Source organism: Larimichthys crocea, chromosome XII, assembly GCF_000972845.2.
Source record: "Larimichthys crocea isolate SSNF chromosome XII, L_crocea_2.0, whole genome shotgun sequence".
In the NCBI taxonomy this organism is placed as follows: domain Eukaryota; kingdom Metazoa; phylum Chordata; class Actinopteri; family Sciaenidae; genus Larimichthys; species Larimichthys crocea.
Window position 1 is genome coordinate 8,453,828 of NC_040022.1, and position 18,793 is coordinate 8,472,620.

The window sequence follows — 18,793 nt, forward strand, 5'->3', positions numbered from 1 at the left end:
CCCCAGTTGTAAGGGGATCACTTTTTTCTTCCACATGCTCCAAATTATTAGTGAGTAAAAGGCTGATATTGATCACGGGTAGTAATAGCATTACATCAAGTCAAGTACATCAAACTCCACATTGTTCAGGAATATCTAATGGAGAATGCCTGACACATTAGACAGCCGCCTCTGGCACAGTTTGGGCTGTATGTAATCTCTGAAGAAAAAGAATTGTTTTTGCAGATTTGTAGACTTCCCATATGACACAAGATTTAATTTGGAACATTGACTGGACATTCCACTGACTTCACCAAAATGTGTTTCATATGAAAACACTTTACGTAACCAGCTGGCAGGTTGGAGCTGCATGGAAACGAACATGGTGAAGTTACAGTAGTAGTGGTGGCAGCAGCTGGAGCAGGCCATGGTGGACTGTTTACAGCCTGAGAGTCACCACAGTTCTTTACGATTCTCATACAGCTTCACCACACTGAAACTTATTGGATTACCCACATGAAAGTTTGGGATTTTGTAAAGAGCAAGCAAGAATAGTGCAGCTTGTAAAAAATGTAGTTGAGAGTTACCAATTTCTATGCTTGATAGCGTTGCAGTGCTTAGCAATGTTTAAGGAATGAACAAATCACTGTGCTGACCATGGGTAGGACTAAATATGGACATTATTATGGGTGGCAAAGCTCTGATGCTCTGACTTTGTTTGCCTCGAGGCATGGACATTATAAAAGAGTTGAAAATGATGAGAAATTACCTTTTGTAATTCATCAGAAAACCTTAATGTGTGACTCACTATCATGAACTTTCCCTATGACTTAAGAGTGAAACAAAACTGCGCCTTGAGTTCCTTATGATCTGATGATGTATTCTGTGGCTACTTTGTGGTCAAATGGCATTTCATTTTTTGTTTTGTTTTCTGTATTTAAATCTGGAGTTATGATAAAGTGGCTCTTATTTTGTCTTTGTGGCTCTTTTTTCAGGTATGTGGTCATTGACAAAGTCTTTTCTTTTATCAAAGCTATCACCTTTTAGACTGAAGTCTTGCTTTATGTTTTTATTAATATTCATGCACTTACACATATGTCAGTGTGTTCTGGTAAGACCAATAGCTCCCACCCTGTACACTGATGTAATTGTACTCTTTTAATGCAGTAGTGTGGAGACTGCTGCCACCTTGTGTTAAATCTGTGGTGTTTAAAGCATGTATAACGTCTTCTTTTTCAAAACAATCCAGTGGACTAGTTTTGAAAAAATAAATTTAAAAATTTTGATATTTTTGTCAAAACTAGCCTTTAATTTTCTCTTTTTTTTGTATTTTTACTTTGTACAAAAGGAAAACAGATAATGATCAATCCTTAAGTCTAATTATATATGGAAGTAAGCTATTTCATGAAGCAACACATGCTGGTTTTTCTATCTGACATAATGAGTTCTTTCTTTTCTTGAGCAGCTATTCTCTTTTTTTTATCATTATCAGGTTAGTTGATGAGATTATCCCACCAATTTAATTCAAAATAAAGCTCCTAAATAAAAAAAAACAATTTTCTTTCCCTTTATAATTTTATTTAAGTGAAGGCAACTTGCAGTAGCACTAAATCCAGAAACTAATCAGAAAAATACATGAAACTAGCGACGAGGATACACCTTTCCCACGCACTGACTGTACTACATGTCGTTTTGAAAGTTTTACTTTGAAAGTGTTTGCCGGAAGTTATACTACGATATTGTGTCTAACTACACTGCCCTCTGGTGGCCACGGTTCATAATTACACTTGAGTTTATTGCTCTCTGATACAAAAGACATACACATTTTTACACCCTCCAATGCGAATAGTTTATTATTCTATCACTACTGACTATTACCTCCACCTCAATGCTGCTGTGTCACCGTGAGTAACTCCACCTGGACGTCTCTGGCGTCAAGTTAGACATAACCGCATAGTGACAGTTCCGGCAGGACGGCCGCTGGCCGGTAGGTGGCAGTATCCGAGCAACACAACAGAGACGAAGAAGAAGAAGCCGTCACGGCTCAGACTGTCCTTTAGCTTTGAGTCGGCAAACGATAATTTTGTTGTTGAAGCGTCGTTCAGACTAAACTCGATCACTTTTATGACACCGAATAAATACGTGAGTCCCTTTTAATTAAAAGTTTTTGATTTAAAGCTCATTTAACGCGTCGATCCACTGTCGGTGCTACGATTTATGCCGCTAGGCTAACTGATGTGGCTAGCATCCACATACGTAGCTTTGTTATTATTATTATTTATTTATTTATTTATTTATTTATTTATTTATTTATTTAAATGTGAATAACAAAACACAGGCGGTCAGCTGAGGCTGGACACGGCCTCTTTGCTGCCTCTGCTCTGTAACACTGTGTTGTTATTCTGCCAGGTGTTTACTTACTGATGTTAGCTGCAACATAGCACACGCTGTGTGTTTTATTAGATTAAATTAAATCAGATTATTATACTTTATTCATCCCACCACGGGGAAATGTACTTGTTACAGCAGCAGAGGAAAGTGTAGCATACACTACAGAGTTAGAAAAAAAAAAGTAGAAAAGGCAAAAAAACAAAACAAACAAACACAATAAACAGACAGAAATATCTATAACCTTCACAATAAACACGAAAAACAATCAACCTTCAAACAGACAAGTACTGAGGATAAAAGTGCATGATATATAAAAAGAGTATTGTAATGTAAAGTGACCATAGTGTAAGAAATATTGCAAAGAAAGTGACCATGATACAAATAATAACTGCAAGGTATAAATGAAATAAAATAGAAAAACAAATTCAATGAGACATGAACAGGAGACGACAACATGATCAGGTGTTGTAAAGTCTCCTTCTTACAGCGTGGGTGTATCAGTCTGCTGCTGAAGGAGCTGCTCAGAGACCCCACAGTGTCATGTAGAGGGTGAGAGGTGTCCATGATGGATGTCAGCTTAGCCAACATCCTCCTCTCCCTCACATCCTCTGTGGAGTCCAGAGGACAGTCCAGGACAGAGCTCGCTCTTCTAATCAGTATATTGAGTCTGCTCCTGTCCCTGTCCGTGCTGCCCCCTCTCCAGCAGACCACAGCATGAAAGAGGCCACCACAGAGTCATAGAAAGTCCTGAGGAGAGCCCTGCAGACTCAATGAATGATCTCAGTCTCCTCAGCAGGTGGAGACGACTCTGGCCCTTCTTGTAAAGTGTGTGGGTGTTATCAGTCCAGTCCAGTGTATTGTTTATGTGTGTTTATCTTGTGTGTCTCCCTGTTCTTCTTCACACACAGACCACTTTCAGCTCGGCAATGTCCCTGGCTTAACCTGCTGTGAGTTTGGTTTTTGACTCATGCCTGTTGGTCAAAATGAATCGTCCAAAGCCTACAACTCTCAGGCGCCCCAGTGCTGCAAAACCATCAGGTATACTGTGAGCCCCCAAACACGTCACCTTAATGTTTTTTTTTGTTCATCAGCAAGCTTACTGCAGCATCTGCTCCCCACAGGTCACCCACCGCCAGGAGATTTCATCGCCCTCGGATCAAAGAGTCAGGGTGGAGAGCCCAAAGCCCCCGCTGTCCTCCTGAAGCCGGCATCCACAGGTTTACCAGCTGACCGCAAGAGAGAGACCTCCTCCGCTCTGCCCTCCTCGTCGGGTCTGTCCAGCCTCGCCAAGCGGCCCAAACTATCCACCACCCCTCCAGTGAGTGCTCTGGGACGACTCGCAGATGTTGCGGCTGTGGACAAGAGGGCAATATCCCCCTCCATAAAGGAGCCATCGGTGGTTCCTATTGAAGGTAAGTCTTTTTTTTTTTTCTTCAAAAGTTAAAGTAGCTACAGATTTGTGCTCTATATACATGTTTTGTTTGTTTGTAGTGTCACCGGCAGTTCTGCTGGATGAGATTGAAGCTGCGGAGTCTGAAGGAAATGACGATCGCATCGAGGGGCTCCTGTGCGGAGCAGTGAAACAACTCAAGCTGAACCGAGCCAAGCCCGACATAACGCTGTACCTCAGTCTCATGTTCCTGGCCAAAATCAAGCCCAACGTTTTTGCTACTGAAGGAATTATCGAGGTAAGATTTCTAATATCAGAGAAGCTGCGACGTGATATGTAGAGATACGTGATGCCTTGGGAACTATTTTCTATACAACAGTATAAGTATCTGAAAAATTGGGTAAAAAACATTTTTGATTTTGAGACGTTGTTAACTTTGCAAAGAAATCTCCCACAAAATGAAGCTCACATATAGAATTTGACTGGAGTCCTTCCTTCCCAGGCCTTGTGCAGTCTCCTGCGTCGGGATGCCTCGATCAACTTTAAAGCAAAAGGGAACAGCCTCGTGTCTGTTCTGGCTTGCAATCTGCTGATGGCAGCCTACGAGGAGGACGAAAACTGGCCAGAGATCTTTGTCAAAGTGAGAAACTCCCAAACACTCAGTTCACTGATGTATTTTAGCCATGTAGGAACTCTTTGTCAATATAAAATGTGTTTTCAGGTGTACATCGAGGACTCTCTGGGGGAAAGAATCTGGGTGGACAGTTCTCACTGCAAGAATTTCGTCGACAACATCCAGACTGCTTTTGGCACAAAGATGCCCCCTAAGAGTATGCTGCTGCAGGCTGACACGGGGCGCACCGGTGGAGATCTCAGTGCAGGTAGTTACACTGAGAAAACACACAGGCTTGTTGGTGTTAGGGTTGCTGCTGCAGGAAAACAAATGCTGATTGGTTGGTACTGCATTTTCTAACGTTTTATTTTTAGGCAGCAGCCCTCATCCCTCAACCCCTGACGAGGACGACAGCCAGACTGAATTGCTGATAGCTGAGGAGAAACTCAGCCCTGAGGATGATGGGCAGGTCATGCCGAGGTATGAGATGTGAGGGATGCTACACAGTCCAACAGGCAGCACTTGAAATTGAAAGATTTGTGTTTTAGATAAACTGCAGGTACATTTTTTTTTAATGTTTTATAAATTGATTCTTACTGAATTCCTGCACCGCTTTGTCTTTTGTCTCACGCCGCGGCGTGCTGTAGGTATGACGAACTGGCAGAGAGCGTGGAGGACTATGTGCTGGACGTCCTCAGGGATCAGTTGAACCGCAGGCAGCCGATGGACAACGTTTCCCGAAACCTGCTGCGTCTGCTCACGGCTACGTGTGGCTACAAAGAGGCACGGCTCATGGCTGTGCAGAGGCTGGAGATGTGGCTCCAGAACCCAAAGGTGAGAGACAAAAACGCATGTTAGGCTCAATATCTCAGTGGACGATATCTTTCTATACGTAGCTTATGAATGTGGATGTTGATTACCATGAGTAGCGTTAACTCCCTTTCTTTGTTTTTGTGTGTGCACAGTTGACTCGACCAGCTCAAGACCTCCTCATGTCTTTGTGTATGAACTGCAACTCCCACGGAGCGGACGACATGGAGGTGATCTCCAACCTGATCAAGATCCGACTCAAACCCAAAGTCCTCCTCAACCACTACATGTTGTGTGTCAGGTGTGTGGCACCTCGTGTCGCTCTTAACTTTTATTTTTTCTTTTGCTAACGCGCAGTGACTTAGACTGACTGACTGCTTTGTCACTGATTCTCCAGGGAGCTGCTCAATGCCCACAGAGACAACCTTGGCACCACGGTGAAGCTGGTGATCTTCAACGAGCTGTCCAATGCCAGGAATCCCAACAACATGCAAGTCCTCCACACAGTGCTGCAGCACAGCCCAGAGCAGGCTCCAAAGGTGAAACTACAGACCTTAGACTTGTTAGATTGAATATAATATCAGTTATCTGCATCTTTGTTTTTTTATTCTCTCCATATAAACATCCTCCCCGTCTTTCTGTGTCTGCAGTTCTTGGCGATGGTGTTCCAGGATCTGCTAACCAATAAGGACGATTACCTCCGTGCCTCTCGAGCTTTGCTGAGAGAAATCATCAAACAGACCAAGCATGAGATTAACTTCCAGTCCTTCTGCTTTGGGTTAATGCAGGAGAGGAAGGAGGCCAGCTATGTTGACATGGAGTTCAAAGTAAGTATAAAAATCCCTCAGTCATCTCAGCTTTCATCTTCTCGTGTTTACACTCCACTTTGAACCGTTCGTCCTTGTCTCTCCCGCAGGAGCGCTTCGTTATCCAGGTGACAGATTTGCTCACTGTCTCCATGATGTTGGGCATCACCGCTCAGGTCAAAGAAGCCGGCATTGCCTGGGACAAAGGAGAGAAGAAGAGTGAGTGTCTGATGGTGTGTCTATTAACCATAATGCGCACAAATGAGTCCTTTTTTAAGCATGCGTCTGGTTTGTTTCAGATCTGGAGGTACTGAGGTCGTTTCAGAATCAGATAGCTTCCATCCAGAGAGATGCCGTGTGGTGGCTTCACACCGTGGTTCCTACCATCAGCAAAGTTGGCGCAAAAGACTACGTTCACTGGTCGGTGACTGCATGTATCTGATGTGTTAATTGTTCAGACTGCTCAAACTAATAGTGTTTTCAGCGCCTTTATGAATTAACTCTTTTTTTTTTTGTCCGCAGCCTTCACAAAGTGCTTTTCACAGAGCAACCAGAGACGTATTACAAGTGGGACAACTGGCCTCCAGAGAGTGACAGAAAGTGAGTTGTCCATTCTTCAAAATGGATCATGTTGTTTTCAGACCTTACTAAGCTTTTATTTTTTTAATTTTTCCATTTCTCAGTTTCTTCCTTCGCCTCTGCTCCGAGGTGCCTCTGTTGGAGGACACGCTGATGCGCATTCTCGTCATCGGGCTGTCACGTGATTTGCCTCTGGGCCCGGCTGATGCCATGGAGCTTGCAGATCACCTGGTTAAGAGGGCTGCTGGAGTTCAGTCTGATGGTGTGTGTGTGTGTGTTAGGCTGTAACTGTTTATAATCGCAGTTAAACATGTGTATATTACTCTCTGGTGGAATATTTGGACATTTGGTAAACACGAGTTCAATGAGCAGCCCGACTTAAGTCTTTCAAGGGGAAACGGCTTATTCACATCTTTTGTTAGCATGGTAGGAAAATCTGAGCAAAGGGAACATTGCTTTCTTTGTAACTATTTGAATACCTCTTGACAGGATTGTTGGCAGTGGCTGTTTGAATGCCCAAAGCTGACTGGCTGATTCTTTTTAAACAGATCTGGAGGTCCTGAAAGTGGAAAGGATCCAACTCATTGATGCAGTGCTCAATCTGTGTACATACCACCATCCAGAGAACATTCAGCTGCCTGCAGGGTACTTGGCTTAACTAGCTTTAAAAACATTTTCAGGTCATACAGTTCATCAGTCTAAAATAACTAAATGACTCTTAATGTTTAAGGTACCAACCGCCAAATTTGGCGATATCCACACTGTACTGGAAGGCGTGGCTGCTGCTGCTCGTGGTCGCTGCGTTTAATCCTCAGAAAATAGGTACAGGACTCAGTTTTCTATGTTGCGTACATACATATACTGTAAGCCTTAAAATATTATCTATTATAATATATTGTCTGACATCTTTTTAATATTAGGTTTGGCTGCCTGGGATGGCTATCCTACACTGAAAATGCTCATGGAGATGGTTATGACAAAGTAGGTGAAGGCTATCATTTCGAATAAAATAGTTTCAAGATGAAAATACTGGACTGAACTAACACGCGTCTCTCCGTGCTGCCACAGTAACTACACCTTCCCTCCATGCACCGTTGCGGATGAGGACACAAAGACGGAGATGATCAACAGGGAGCTGCAGATCTCCCAGAGAGAGAAACAAGAGATCTTGGCTTTCGAGAGCCACTTGGCAGCAGCCTCCACAAAACAGACCATCACAGAGAGCAACAGCTTGCTTTTGTCTCAGCTTACCAGTCTGGATCCTCAGTAAGAATGACCTCATGCACCAAGTCACTTGTTGATTGATTGCATTCGCAAAGGAAATGCCTCAGTCACGAGATGGAAAGGTTACTCAAATTGGACCTTGGCAGGAGTCAACATTTGAATTTTTTTCAACTTTGGATTGAAAGTGTTTGTACACCTGTGTGAGTGTGGACTCATCGTTATTGTTTTTGTTCAGGGGTCCTCCTCGTCGTCCTCCTCCTCAGGTCCAGGAGCAGGTAAAAAGCCTCAATCAGTCTCTGCGTCTCGGACATCTCCTCTGCCGCAGCCGCAACCCAGATTTCCTCCTCAACATCATCCAGAGACAGGTAAATGCCCCCGAAACTGCCCAAAATGTACCGTGACATCATTCTATTTACAAAATGAATTATGTCTGCCACTGCTCAGAGACTTTCTCAGGCTTTCTCTCTGACCCACTAAAACCTGACGGCAGTGTTAGCTTCAACGTAGATTTATTGGCGGAAAAACATTGATCATAAACATAAATGAAGCCTGACATATTATTCTTCGCCTTTATCTTCAGTGTGTGTGTGTGTGTGTAACTAGTGAATTTTCAATCCTTCACAGGCTTCCTCTCAGTCCATGCCGTGGTTGGCTGATTTGGTCCAATCCAGCGAGGGGTCCTTGGATGTGCTGCCAGTGCAATGTCTGTGTGAATTCCTTCTGCATGATGCTGCAGACGACAGTCTGCCAGTAGAGGATGACGAAGAGGGAGAGAGCAAAGAGCAGAAAGCCAAGAAGAGACAAGTATGTTGATTATTACACCATCCCTCACTGTTGGCTGTTTGACATTGGATTTTTTTTCTTGTCTTTGGTCTCAAATTAAAAATGCTAAATGTCTGCAACTGCATATTTATATTCACTTGCAGCTTGGTTTTACTGACTTATGACTAATCTAAAATGATTTTCTGACCTTCCTATTAGAGGCAACAAAAGCAAAGGCAGCTTCTTGGGCGGCTTCAGGATCTTTTGTTAGGTCCTAAAGCTGACGAACAGACAACATGCGAAGTGCTGGACTACTTTCTGCGTCGTCTCAGCTCTTCTCAGGTGGCATCGAGAGTCCTAGCCATGAAGGTACCTTTTTATAGGAAGCTGAAAACATCATCTCACTGATAGCACTGTGTGACTGATTCAAAAGACATTTACGTTACATATTTGTGTTGTAGGGTTTGTCATTGGTGCTGAGTGAGGGAGGCTTGAAAGATGGAGAGGAGCGCGACCAGCCCATGGAAGAAGACTCTAGGGATGCTGAGCTGTTGCCAGGGTACCAGTGGCTGCTGCAAGACCTCCCAAAGCTCCCCTTGTTTGACAGCGTCCGAGGCATGACGTCCACTGCTCTGCAGCAGGTCAGTGCCTGACTTAACAGTGAACTGTGAAACTGGAAATAAATAATATTGATGAGTAGTTTGGAATCTGAAGGTTGTATCTTGTCTGTCTGCTCCATTGAAGGCTATTCACATGGAGACAGATCCACAGACGATCAGTGCCTACCTCATCTACCTCTCCCAGCATGCACCAGTGGAGGAGCAGGCTTCTCATAATGACCTGGCCCTGGTAATCACGGCGAGTTGCTTAAATTACATTTCCTTTACATTTTCTTTAAGCTTTTTTTTATTTAGTGTGTAGGCGTGCTAAATAAATCTTGTCCTCGATCATCCTCTACAGGACGTCGCCAGGCTGATCGTGGAGCGCTCCACCATCATGAACAGCCTGTTCTCCAGACATTCCTGCAGGCCCGAGTCTGACGCCGTGCTCAGCGCTTTCCTCACCATCTTCTCGACATACATCAAGAGGATGAGGAAGACCAAAGAGGGAGAGGATCTTTACAGCTGGGTGAGCAAGTTCGCTGCTTGGATCTCCAACTGAAATTTCATCTGCAATTTCATATTAATTCAGAAATTTGATTTGATGATCAGAAGTTTGATGTCTGTCTGTAGACTTTTTGAGAAATTTGCCTGATGAAACTTTGTTTTTGTTTTTGTTTCTTTGCAGTCAGAATCTCAGGACCAGGTGTTTCTGCGTTGGACCACTGGAGAGACTGCTACAATGCACATTCTTGTAGTCCATGCTATGGTTATCCTGCTGACTCTGGGGCCTCCCAAAGGTAGTCCTGTTCACTTCACAGTTCAAGGTTTGCAATGTTAAACTGGCTGTAGGAACGTGTTTAACAATTGTGTGTTCTTTACAGGAGAGAGCGACTTCTACGCTCTTTTGGACATTTGGTTTCCCGACAAGAAACCTCTGCCCACTGCTTTCCTAGTTGACACCTCAGAAGAAGCCCTCCTGCTGCCTGATTGGTTGAAACTGAGGATGATCCGATCAGAGGTTTCTCGATTGGTTGATGCAGGTAGAACCTGTCAAAGTACAGAAAAATGTAACTGTGTTACTCACCTGTGTACTTTTTATTTAATGCAACAATATGTGTGTTTCTCCTAGCTTTGCAAGACCTGGAGCCTCAGCAGCTGCTCCTGTTTGTACAGTCCTTTGGCATCCCAGTATCCAGCATGAGTAAACTGCTGCAGTACCTGGACCAGGCTGTCTCCCATGATCCACAGACGCTGGAACAGAACATCATGGACAAGCGTAAGAGTTCAGATCGCCTACATTTGAATTAGTTTTAAAACATTTTTTAGGGTTTGTCTAATTTTATATTTAACCTACAATAGACTACATGGCCCATCTTGTTGAAGTGCAGCATGAGCGAGGCGCCACTGGGGGGCACACTTTCCATTCATTACTGAGCTCCTCTCTTCCTCCAGACAGAGGTGAGTTGTCCTCCAGATGATTGTTTCTATGCAATTTCAGGCAATTTTAAAACATTAACATATTAAATATTTGAATTACTTACATTTATACTCACATGTAAACTTTTGTTAAGTGTGTGCCATAAAATCTGCTAGAAAATATAGAAAAATATCCCAAACGAGTCCTGACTACATCCGTCCTGACAGATTCTGCTGACACAAGTAAGGTCAAAGTTACCATGGAAACGCCCCACAGCTCTGTGAAGATGAGAGCAGCCAGTCAGCTTCCTGCAGTCGGGCCTGACGATGATCTCACTGGCATGTTGCTTCAGGTGGGATTTATGTTTTAGTTTTTTTTGGGTAACATGAGGTTAAAACGTAATTCTTTTTTTAACTAAACGTCAATTGTTGCTGCTTTCCCAGATATTCCCCTTAAAGGTGGATCCTCGCTGGCACGGCCCCCCTCCCAGCCAGCTCTCTCTGGCCTTACAGCAGGCCCTGGCTAAAGAGCTGATGCGGGCCAAGCAAGGCCAGATTCAGCAGGGTGGGTTGGCATTTCGCCTTCTGCAGGCCATTGCAGCCCTGCTTACCTCTGCTCACGCAGGACCCATTGTCATGTCAATGCACCGCAGCCATGCCCTCTCCTGCCCTCTCATGCGCCAACTTCACCTCTACCAAGTACGGCCTGCTAATAATAATCCTATTTGAATTCATGATACATTCGAATATTAGTTTTTCTTATTTTTCTGTCTGTTTTTCCCAGCGTCTCGTGTCCCAGGACATTGGTTTCTCCTCTTTATTCCTCAAAGTCATCGTTGAGATGTTAATCTGGTTAGACAACCCAACCGTGGAGGCAGGTCCACTGAAGACTCTGCTCAAATCCTTCGCTGGTCAGAACTCTCACAAACACAGGCACAGTGATGGTGAGCACCTCAACTCTTCAGTTGCCATCTTTTTAAACGTTCGACTTATTCATTTCATATAAACGGTGAGTGACAAGCGTCTCTGCCCTGCAGTGCGTACAGGTTTCATCCACCTGGCTGAGGCTTTGGCATATCACAGAGATACTGAGGCACCTCTGAGAGCCGTCATTGCAATGCTGAAAGCTGGAGACAGATGTAATGCAGAAGCAGAACTCATCGGAAAAGGTATTGACGGAGTCATCATGTGGATGTGATTTATTGTTTCAAACATTTGTCAAATAATTAGTTGATTTGATTGTATTAGTAGTATTTTTTTTGTTTCAAGTACAAGTTTCAAAGTTTTGACAAGCAATAAAATGGTTTGATGTTTTGTTAGTTTGCTGCCACTAAAGCTCAAAAGTTGCTCCTGTGTTTAACATTTAGTTTAGTTACATATGAATGCATAATAACAGTCCAAAAGCTATTACTAAGCATGTTGTTTTTACCACAATCCAGTGTTACAAGGCCTGATGGAGGTGAGGTCACCGTATTTGGAGGAGCTACTGTCCCTGTTGATGACAGTTGGTACACAGAACGGGACAGCTGGCCCCGTTGCCACGGTGATTTCCTTGCTGCTTCAGGAAAGCGAGGAGCGAGCTGTGAAAAAGGAAGCGGATTCTAACAAGTGAGGACCGCAATTCTGTTTCTCTCTCAAAGTCATGCAGGAAACGTTTTTATCTGACAGGACTAAATGACAAACACGGCTTTCTGTGACAAACACGGGCAAAGCAGCGCTCGCTGTCTGAGGCCTTGTACTCGCAAACCGCTGTTGGATTTGGTTCGGAAAGAATTAATTGGTTTTGCAGCTTCACATCGGCGCTTTAGATTCATCTTTTCTATGTTTGGTTCAAGCAACTCTGCTAGTAAGAGCAGGTACATACTCAAAGCTTGCTCATTGACACATGCAAGGTCTGGTCCAAAGAGTGTTAGCACATATTTGTGTTGGAATACTGTCAGTCTTTGTGGGAAAAATGTGAATTTGTTGGTTTTAATGAACCGGCACATTGGGCACACGAACACTGTGCATAATAGCTTTAGCTCTGTTGTACTGTGGATGTGTTGCACATTATTTAATAAGAACTGAATAGATGTTCGGTTTCTGTTCCGCCTTTGCCGGCAGCTCTGAGGTGACAAAGTCAGGACTGAGCTCTGGGCTACTGGTTGATTGGCTGGAGCATCTTGACCCCGAGGTCACTTCAGTGTGTCCAGACCTCCAACAGAAACTGCTGTTCGCCCTCAACAAGGTAAGATAAGCATTGCCTGCAGATAATGTACTTCTCTTGTCTTATCACACTCGAGTAAGTCTTGGCATTACTGATCCATCCTTTCCTACGGTTTCTCTTATTTCAGGCACGAGGAACTCCTGCCTACAGACCCTATCTTTTGGCTTTGCTTACACATCAGTCAAACTGGTCCACCCTCCTGCAGTGTATCAGCGCTCTTCTCAGCAAGCGCAGAGACTACAAGTACGCCATTTAAAATATATATTTTCTGGTTTTGACATTATTTCATTGAGGATAATGTTTCTTACAGTGAAAGATTGTTATTATGTTCTTCAGACTTGACCCATCATCAGCCCTGGATTTCTTGTGGGCGTGCAGCCACATACCACGAATCTGGCAAGGACGCGACCAGAAGATCCCTCAAGTAAGATCAAAAGCCCACACACACACACACACAGTCTCTAGTCAAAGTCACCCTAATTTGCATGTTTCTGATGAGGCTGAAGTCAGAGGGAGTTCGTTCTGCTGAAGCTGATCACTGGTGTACTTTTTTTTTCATTTTGTCTGCGCAGAAGAAAACCGAGAAGTTTGTGCTCCGTCTCTCGCCGGAAGAACTCATCAGCCTAGTGGACCTGATCTTGACGGAGTCGGAGCTCAACAGTCGCGACACACCACATGATGACAGAAGCAGCTTGGACCAGGCCTCCTGCTCCCTCATCCAGTCCAGGCTGCCCCTCCTTCACTCTTATTGCAGTGGAGATCTAGAAAACATCAAGAAAGTCTCAGAGTACCTCATCAACTGCACAAAGAAATGGGAGGACAGGTAAGGTGTACGGTGGTGATGTAGTACATTTACGTAACACTCATCTTCTGCTGCATTCCTCCGTGTTCAAAGACGCATGTGCTCATCACGTTTTAAGGTTCACCAAAGTGCTCAGCCCATCCATCCATCTGACACATTGTATTGTTGTTTCTAATTGGACCAAATATGGAAAGGCTTTTTCTTTTCTGTTATGGTGCGATAAACTTGGTGTAAATCGCACTAGATTTTACTTCTCGGTGCAGATGAACTTTTTAGACTTCCTCTGTCAGCCACAATGCCGTGGACCAGGGAAAACTCGATAATTAGGTCTATTGGTGTGAAATTAAAACCAGCAGAAGTCGTCTGTACTGTGATCTCTTTAAAAGCTCAGTGTATTATAATGAAGCCAAGAGGATTAAGGCTGAAGCTCTAAAACTTGCCTGTGTTGTGAATTCCTGCTCTGACTTAGCTGTCAGAGATCAGGGTGCAACTCTTTGTGGAGGCAAACCCTCCTTTCATGAATATGTCTTTGGTTATTAAACCACTTTAATGAGGAAACTTTGGCCAAGGTCAAGTGAAATTAGCTTCCGAATTACAGCATTTTTAAGTTCAGCTAAGCTGTCTGGTAAAATTGTTGCTAGAGAAAATATGGCAGGATAAAAGCGTGTTCAAAGTGAAAGGGTTTTGGCCTTGTGTTGAATAAACACTTGATTATATGTTGAGCATTCTTCATGTGAAACCTCACTGTCAGATAAGCTGGTGTTTATTCCAATTACACACCAACAACTGAACAACGAGTGGTCTCTTTACTACTGGGTCAAGGTCGCTCTGATTTACTTAATTCACAGCTGTAATAAACGCTTCAGTGCATCATTTTGGGCCTTACAAGAGCCTTAGAGGATTTCATGACATCACAGTGACTTGAAGGCAAACGGCTCAGAAATGACAGTTAATATGCTTAGTTTGTGTTAATGATTGTTGCTGGTGTATCAGCTCAGTTGAATGAGATGAGGCCAGTGCAGTTTTTCTGTGAAACTCTGAATGTTTGTTTGCTCTATAATGTCAGTGTCATAGAGTAAAGCTCACTTGAGTTGAAAAGCTCTGACAAACTTTCTATGGATGTACAAAATTGTTCAACCAGTCACTGTCAATTAAAAGGCTTCAAGCTACACAACTCGGCGACATCAGGGATTACAGTCTTAATTATTTTCTAAGCTTCTAACTTTACCACGGACAGCCGAACCGTCCTAAGCCAATAATAAAAAAATGTATTTTCCCTAAATTGAATGGCATATTCCTGTAGCTGGCGACTCGCCTCTCAACTATAGCATGCACCCCTTTTTCCATCTTTCAGTGCGATGAGTAAGCGGTGCCAGAACCTGCTGCTGCAGATCTATCTACACTTCCCTGAGGTCATCCAGCATGTCACCCTGCCTGAAGGCACCTTCAGCAGTGGGGGGGTTGCATACGGAAGCAGCTGCAAGGTAAAGATGTCTGTTGCCTGTTGATGTATAGTGATGTATGCATAATCAAAACAACTTTATTCATCCAACTGGAGGCAATTTGACAGAGCTGCCATGGCATGCTTAGACTAGAGGCTCTCCATATCGAGTAGTATCTGGTTAAAGTTAGTAAGAACACCAGATAAATAAATCTGGATATTACAGAGTAAAAACTGATTTTGTAACTGCTGAAAAAAGTCCAACAGTATAAGTAATATTAGCAGAAACACTGAGGTATTGCTGATCACAAGTCATGACCTACAGTCTTGGCTAAGCTCCATAAACTGCACACTCTACCGCACTACACACAGGAGCAACAACTCGAATAAAATGTTTTATTTAATAATAGTTTATCTGTATTCATGACTTACAACTATGAATTCACACACATTTTATGCTTCTTTAATGTATCCCTCTCAGCTCGACGTCCTGGTGCATCGCCTCGTCACACTGCTTGCTGATATAGGAGACTCGAAGTCTGTCGAGAGCCGCGTGTCTGATGCCAACCTTGCATGTAGGAAGATGGCTGTGTCGCACCCGGTCCTTTTGCTCAGGTGAAGAAATAAATGAAGTACAAGATTTCTTTTGTTGCCATAGGAGATGGTTCAACCTCCTGACTGTTTTGCCTCTTTCTTTTTTTTCAGACACCTGCCCATGGTTGCAGGACTCTTACACGGTCGCATTCATCTAAACATGCAGGAGTTCCGACAGCAAAATCACATGACGTTCTTCAGCAACGTGCTCGCAATCTTGGAGCTACTGCAGCCGCTTGTTTTCCACAGTGACCACCAGAGGGCGCTTCAGGACTGCCTTCTCTCCTTCATGAAGGTCCTTCAGGTGGGTCGCTCACACATTGTTTAATCTTCCGTAGGATTTAAGATCGAGATCAGACATAAGTACTTTTTTTGAAAGTTGTTGTGCGTCTCTTTTTTGTAGAACTTTCAGAGGAGTCGTTCTCCGTTGGTCTTCATCAACAAGTTTTTGCAGTTCACACAGAAGTACATCACCCATGACGCAGCAGCTGCCATTCCCTATTTACAGAAGCACTCTGACATCTTGCAGTAAGTGTATTGTGACAAAAAAAAGGCTTTGAATGACAGATTTGTGACCATGAATGGCTTTGCTGTATTTACAGCAACAATGGCTTTATTTGCCCTTTCTCCTGCCAGGGTTCTGTGTGCAGAAAATCCAGACCTGGTTCAGCTGAAATCTCTGCTAGCCGGACTCACTTTGCCAGTGAAAAGTTCTTCTGCAGAGGTCGCACCTGAAGAGAGAGATGGTAAGAACGGGAGGATCCCCTGAGTTCATGGAGTTGTCGCATGTATCTGAAAGATAAAGACATTTAAAATACAATTATGTATAATCACTTTCCAGGACCTATGCCTTAAATACATGGTGACTTTTTGAGCCACTGCTGCACTCTTGCAAACAACAATTTTGCTAAATATTTGTTTCTGCTCTTTCCCAGATGACTTGTCCACCGGCTCCCTCCCCCTTGTCAACATATCTGCCTCGGTTTCCCTGAGTGCGGCTGACATGACGATGTACCTGAAAAAGATGTCGAGAGGAGAGGCAGTCGAGGGTAACTGTCACACTGCTGCAGCAATTCCACAAGCATGAATCCTGTATCATAATGAGTAATGTGATTTTTTTATTTTTTTCCTATAGATGTGTTGGAAGTGTTGACAGAGGTGGATGATAAATCAAGGAGGAGTCCAGAGATCATCCAGTACTTCACTGTGAGTCATAAACAACAGAAACAAAAGGTCAGGTGTAGTACATGTCAGTGTGTAACGTGTCAATCACCACCATGTGTCACTGTCTGTAGAACGATCTGCAGAGACTCATGGCTTCCTCTGAAGAGTTGTGTCGGAACATGGCCTTCAGCCTGGCCCTACGTTGCATCCAGAATAATCCCTGGTAAGTCTACAGAACAAATGATCGACAGAAAGTATGCTGGAGATAAAAGAAGACAAAAAATCAGTGTTTAGGAACACCGATCTATCTATCTCCAATCCATCTGTCTGAATACTTTAATTTTCACTCTGTAATATTGTATGTTTTCTCTACTGCAGCCTGGCAACAGACTTCCTGCCAACTTTCATGTACTGTATGGGCAGCGGTAACTTCGACGTGGTACAGACTGCTCTCAGGAATCTTCCAGAATATGTGCTTCTCTGTCAAGGTAAGTGCATACTCGACATTAATCTAGATCTAATTAACCTGCAACCAAAGTCACGCATCCATAGCTGCATGTTGTAATTTGCCTTTCCCCCCCCTCACACAGAACACGCAGACATCTTGCTCCACAAGGCGTTTTTAGTGGGCATCTACGGACAGATTGACACCAGTTCAATGATCGCCGAGTCTATGAAGGTCCTTCACATGGAAGCAACATAACAAAGCATAAAACTCCACATGCCATTAAAAAAAATAGTTTCATTCACTTTCTGCATTCCAGACTTAGATTATTTTCTTACTGCTTTTAGTTCAAACATTACTCTAATTTGATCATGACAGATTAACAAACTCTGTGGCTCTTTAGTGGTACGGATTAAAGGACTGCAGTGAGCTGGTAACTACCAGTAATGTAATAACTTCTGGAAAATGGTAATGACTTCAAAGAACGCATTCAAATTACCTCTAAATGTGTTGAAAATGTAATAATTAAAACTGTAAAATTGCTGTTATCGTAATAATGGCGCAATTAGTGCATTTATTACTTCTTAAAGGATGTAAGTTATTTTTAACTGACGATGTAATGATACAATAACCAATAATGAAAAAAAGATAACACAAATTGGAATATAATTAGGTGATATTATCATAATCTTTTAAAGACAACACAGAATATATGAAATTGGATCCATAGTCAATAATCCTTATTAAATTAATATAATAACATAATAATACACATTATATTATAATTTGTTTTAAAAGTGGTTTAATTAAATTGAAATGAAAACAGTTTTTATTGCATTTTCAGCCATTGTAGAGGGAGCTTTTTCACTGCTTATTTGAAAAATGGCGCACTAGTTTTGGCTTAAAAGTCTGAATATGAAATATCAATGTCCAATTAAAATGCTGACTATATGCTTCATTTGTAGTTGTTTTTAATGAGCATTAAAAATGTTTTTGCTCATCGGCCCCTATCCAGTGTTGGATCAGTGTGGTAGCAACCTTGTTATAATTGTCCTAAAATCTAAAAGTCAGTCGAATCTGACTGGATACCATATTCTATTAGAATGCATCACTGTGTTGCTGTAAGCTGTAATTTAGTAACTGTTTATTACCCCATTCCCCCATCTTAGTTATTAAGACTAAAAAGCCAAAACGATAAAATGCATTACAGCCTGAATGCCATATTAAAAAACGAGAAATATATTATCTAAATAGCTGAAAAGGGCCGATAGTTTCTCTTGAAGTCACAATGCTTTTCTGTTACCTGAACACCGTCTGTGAGCCACCTTGATGTAAACTCAATAAAATGACTTTTGGAATATACCTGTTTTTTTTGTTTTGTTTTTTTTCCACAATCAGCTTTTCTGACAGAGTGAGTAGTGGAACATAATTCTCCAGTTAATCGCTGTAGTTCAGCAATTCAATGGTGACATTTAACATAATTAATTGGAAAGCAATTTAATGTTGAAATTGTAAAAACACAAGTTTCACAAGAACCAATTATTACCTTTCAGAATCATATTTTTTAGC

At 42.7% G+C, this 18,793-nt stretch overlaps 1 protein-coding gene across 2 annotated transcripts; it reads left to right on the forward strand.

Annotated features, from left to right (window-relative positions):
* Positions 1–1,969: 1,969 nt before the first annotated feature.
* Positions 1,970–18,586, forward strand: ints1 (integrator complex subunit 1). Of its 2 annotated transcripts, none has more exons than XM_019261935.2 (48): positions 1,970–2,121; positions 3,279–3,408; positions 3,492–3,782; positions 3,862–4,058; positions 4,263–4,400; positions 4,482–4,641; positions 4,748–4,853; positions 5,021–5,207; positions 5,339–5,484; positions 5,581–5,722; positions 5,834–6,010; positions 6,100–6,208; positions 6,289–6,409; positions 6,512–6,589; positions 6,673–6,830; positions 7,117–7,213; positions 7,299–7,390; positions 7,489–7,549; positions 7,637–7,834; positions 8,028–8,157; positions 8,417–8,596; positions 8,774–8,923; positions 9,016–9,195; positions 9,299–9,412; positions 9,515–9,682; positions 9,842–9,953; positions 10,038–10,196; positions 10,286–10,432; positions 10,516–10,614; positions 10,801–10,925; positions 11,017–11,271; positions 11,357–11,516; positions 11,610–11,741; positions 12,012–12,180; positions 12,676–12,799; positions 12,906–13,021; positions 13,115–13,202; positions 13,351–13,601; positions 14,935–15,064; positions 15,503–15,636; positions 15,727–15,919; positions 16,019–16,143; positions 16,252–16,361; positions 16,551–16,664; positions 16,751–16,821; positions 16,911–17,002; positions 17,158–17,267; positions 17,370–18,586. In XM_019261935.2, the coding sequence occupies exons 2-48, from the start codon at positions 3,354–3,356 to the stop codon at positions 17,480–17,482; spliced, it is 6,564 nt and encodes a 2,187-aa protein (XP_019117480.1). In that variant the 5' UTR covers positions 1,970–2,121; positions 3,279–3,353; the 3' UTR covers positions 17,483–18,586. The 2 variants fall into 2 exon arrangements, with proteins under 2 accessions (XP_019117480.1, XP_010728864.1); XM_010730562.3 differs by having other exon boundaries at positions 9,299–9,403.
* The last annotated feature ends 207 nt before the right edge of the window (positions 18,587–18,793 follow it).

Excerpts from the sequence above, each read along its gene's own strand:
- ints1 (XM_019261935.2), top strand. The coding sequence starts at position 3,354 with ATGAATCGTCCAAAGCCTACAACTCTCAGGCGCCCCAGTGCTGCAAAA. Across the intron at positions 3,783-3,861 it reads ATCGGTGGTTCCTATTGAAG|TGTCACCGGCAGTTCTGCTG; the intron begins GTAAGTCTTTTT and ends GTTTGTTTGTAG. Across the intron at positions 6,831-7,116 it reads TGCTGGAGTTCAGTCTGATG|ATCTGGAGGTCCTGAAAGTG; the intron begins GTGTGTGTGTGT and ends CTTTTTAAACAG.